This window comes from Mandrillus leucophaeus, unplaced genomic scaffold (genome assembly GCF_000951045.1).
Source record: "Mandrillus leucophaeus isolate KB7577 unplaced genomic scaffold, Mleu.le_1.0 Scaffold286, whole genome shotgun sequence".
NCBI lineage: Eukaryota > Metazoa > Chordata > Mammalia > Primates > Cercopithecidae > Mandrillus > Mandrillus leucophaeus.
This window is the reverse complement of record NW_012102987.1, coordinates 1,799,754-1,802,797: the sequence shown is the minus strand read 5'-3', so window position 1 is coordinate 1,802,797 and position 3,044 is coordinate 1,799,754. Positions and strand designations below refer to the sequence as shown.

Here is a 3,044-nt window from a genome sequence, read left to right as displayed (position 1 = left end):
CAAATGAACAGACTGCTTCCGATGGAAAGAATCTGGCCGCTCTGCTCTTCCCTGAAAAGCATGCATAGCTCAGAGTGCAGGCAGCAGACTGTGGATCTGCTTCTGGGGAGAAGCAGCAATTCCACCTGACGTGGATATCAGAACTTTTCTTCCCGTCACAATCCGTTTTCATCATGCCTGGCTTGCACTCAGAGTGCTGTGCGTTCCCTGAGCACATGCCTGCTAGGTGGAGGGTGGGTGGGGCCCCCAGAAATGTGTGGGAGCAGTGGAAACCAGAGGACACAAAGGACAGTAAGAAATTGTCATGACTGTTCCCAGAGTGGATAAACAACCCTTGCATGTTGGACACAATCACCAGGAACTGAACAGACAGAGCCTCTTAGGCCTATGTCTCAGCTGGTAACGAGTGAGCTGGTAACGAGAGAAAGGGGATGCTGGCACTCCCGCCTACCCTTGGCTGTCGCTTTGTCACAGGCGAGCAAACAAAGGAGAACAGAGCCACAGAGAGGAGCACTTTGTACTTAATCCCTTCCGGGACAGCTGCAGGCGATTCGGAAGCCCGGGCAGCAAATAATCTCCTTAAACGTCTTGCGCATCTCCCGGCTGCGGAAGGCATATATGAGAGGGTCCACCACGGAGTTGCACATGATGAGGATGAGGTACATATTGAAGTGAGACATGAAGCAAGAGCAGTAGAGGTTCTGAGGGCAAGAAAGCATTAAAATGAGATGCAGGAAGAACGGGGCCCAGCACACGATGAACACGCCCAGCAGCATGGTGAGGGTGACCGCGCCCTGCATGCTGGTCCTCTGCCGCGCAGAGCTGGCCCCGGGCACAGCCGCCATCCGCTTGACGTGAGTCCGCGCCAGGAGGAACATGTGTATGTACAGAGACACCAGGAGGAACAGCATCGTGAAGAACATGGAGATGAGGCACAGGATGACGTAGGTGGACTCGGAGTACAGGATGAAGACGATGCCGCAGCCGGTGCAGAAAGCCCAGATGCCGGCGATGATGGCCCCCGAGCGCCTCGCCGTCATGATGTGGTGGTAGCGCAGGGCATAGAAGATGGTGACGTACCTATCCACCGCAATGGCCAGCAAGCTGCACATGGACGCCACCACGGAAATGCAGATCATGGAGTCAAACACGTTGTCAATGTGGCGCACAAAGGCGTCTGCTATCACTAGGTGCTTGTTGTTGAGCAGGTAGATGGTGATGGTCTCCCAGGCGTTGGACATGCTCACCAGCATGTCGGCCACTGCCAGGCTGCACACGAAGAAGTACATGGGGCAGTGCAGGTTTTTGTTCTTCACTATGGCCCCTATAACCAAGATGTTCTCCACGAGGCTGATGGCACCCAGAGTGAGAAACACCTCCACAGCGATGCCCATGTTTTCACAGGGCGAAGACTTGTTTCTGACACTGGGTCCTGAAAGGTTGCCCTCTGTGGCATTCAGGTTGAGATCCAAGAAATGCAGGTGAAACGAGGAATTCATTGCTGGAGAAATACACCTCTTGTCTGGGCAGCAAATTTACTGTAAAACATGTTTTACATTCACAATCCAGAGAGGTTAGCAGCCTACCAAAGAAAGACAGCAGCTTGGCTAGAAACAACACAGCCTAAGAAAGGGGATGAATGAGTGCAGTGCATCAGAGGACTGAGCTTGGCTTGCTCAATCCATTTTTTTTTAAGAGACAAGGCCTCCCTGTGTTGCCCAGTCTGGTCTCAAACTCCCGGCCACAAGCGATCCTTCTGTCTCAGCCTCCCAAAATGCTGGTACTCCAGGGGTGAGCCACGTGCCCAGCCGCTGGCTTGCACCTTCTGACCTGCGTTCCTGAGACCTGGAAGAGTGCCCCTGGATGCGTGGATTAGAATCTTCCCCAGCCTCTTCTGCTCTCCTAGCTTTCAGCTCCCAGCCTTTCACACGCATCTTACCAGAGAGACACTCACCTCCATGTGCCCAGGACAGTTTCGCTTTTTATGGCTGCTCTCCTGGGCTCAAGTTCACTATCGAAAATGTCCCCAACTCATAACCTACAAAATCCCAGCCAGTCTCCCGAAGTTCACATTCCTAAGGCTACTGCACGACATTCTCCTCAAGGCAGCTCCGATATAAGACTGCACAGACCCGTATTCCCTTAAGAGAGACAGACAGGTGCATCCCCAACATTTGTCCTGACACCTCTCAGACCCACTGGGATTCAGCCTCCACAGCTGTAAGTGAGGTTATAGCCAGAGTGGTCTGTGACCCTGAGCAAAGTCACATGTTAAAAGCTACTGTCTTAAGTTTGGAAGTGTAGGCTGCACATACATGTTAAACTTGAGGAAAACAGTGCTGCTTTTCCTCAATACCTATTTTTCCCTCCTTCTGCATTATGTGGAATTCCATGAGGTCTGACTGATAGTTTATTAGGTTCGCGTGAGCACAGTATTGAAAAACAGCAGTTTACATGTACCACACTCCTGTGTTGCAAAATGTCTCTCTTATGATTCATTTTCAAAAATCCCTTTGCCTCCAAACTCAGATCACATCTGGAGAGAATTTCTGTCATCGCTCTCATCATTAATACTGGCGATCATTCCGGGAGGGAGGGAGGGGGTGAGGGACAACAGATTACTTAACAGGTACGATGTGCACTATAGGGGTGCTGGCTACACCAACAGCCCGGGCTGCACTACTAGGCGATAGATCCATCTAACAAAACAGCACCTGTACCCCCTAAATCTATAAAAATAAAAAAGGAAAAAATTGGTCATCATAAGCATTTACTGAACTGCAATCACTGTTACATGCTTATGTCCAGCTGCAGCTCTGAGATACCAGTAAATGATGGAATTGCACTAAACATCATATCGAGCTGTGTTAAAAACTCAGGGGCAAGCCGGCTGCCGCCCCGCTCACTTCCACATGCAGCGGACGCGCAATTTTGCATTTACTTTCAGGATCGCAAGGAGATAGAAAGTTGTGGCTATTTACCGGTGCTCCTCCTCGCGGGCTGCGGCGCTCAGCCCGGGCCCCCGGCGTCCCCGGGATCTGACG

General features: G+C 51.4%; 1 protein-coding gene across 1 annotated transcript; it reads right to left on the bottom strand.

The window, feature by feature from the left end:
• Positions 1-521: 521 nt before the first annotated feature.
• MC5R (melanocortin 5 receptor) lies at positions 522-3,044 on the bottom strand. Its single transcript, XM_011985544.1, has 2 exons — positions 2,982-3,044; positions 522-1,538 (listed from the first exon to the last, which is right to left on the bottom strand). Exon 2 carries the CDS (start codon positions 1,497-1,499, stop codon positions 522-524), a length of 978 nt encoding a protein of 325 aa, XP_011840934.1. The 5' UTR covers positions 1,500-1,538; positions 2,982-3,044.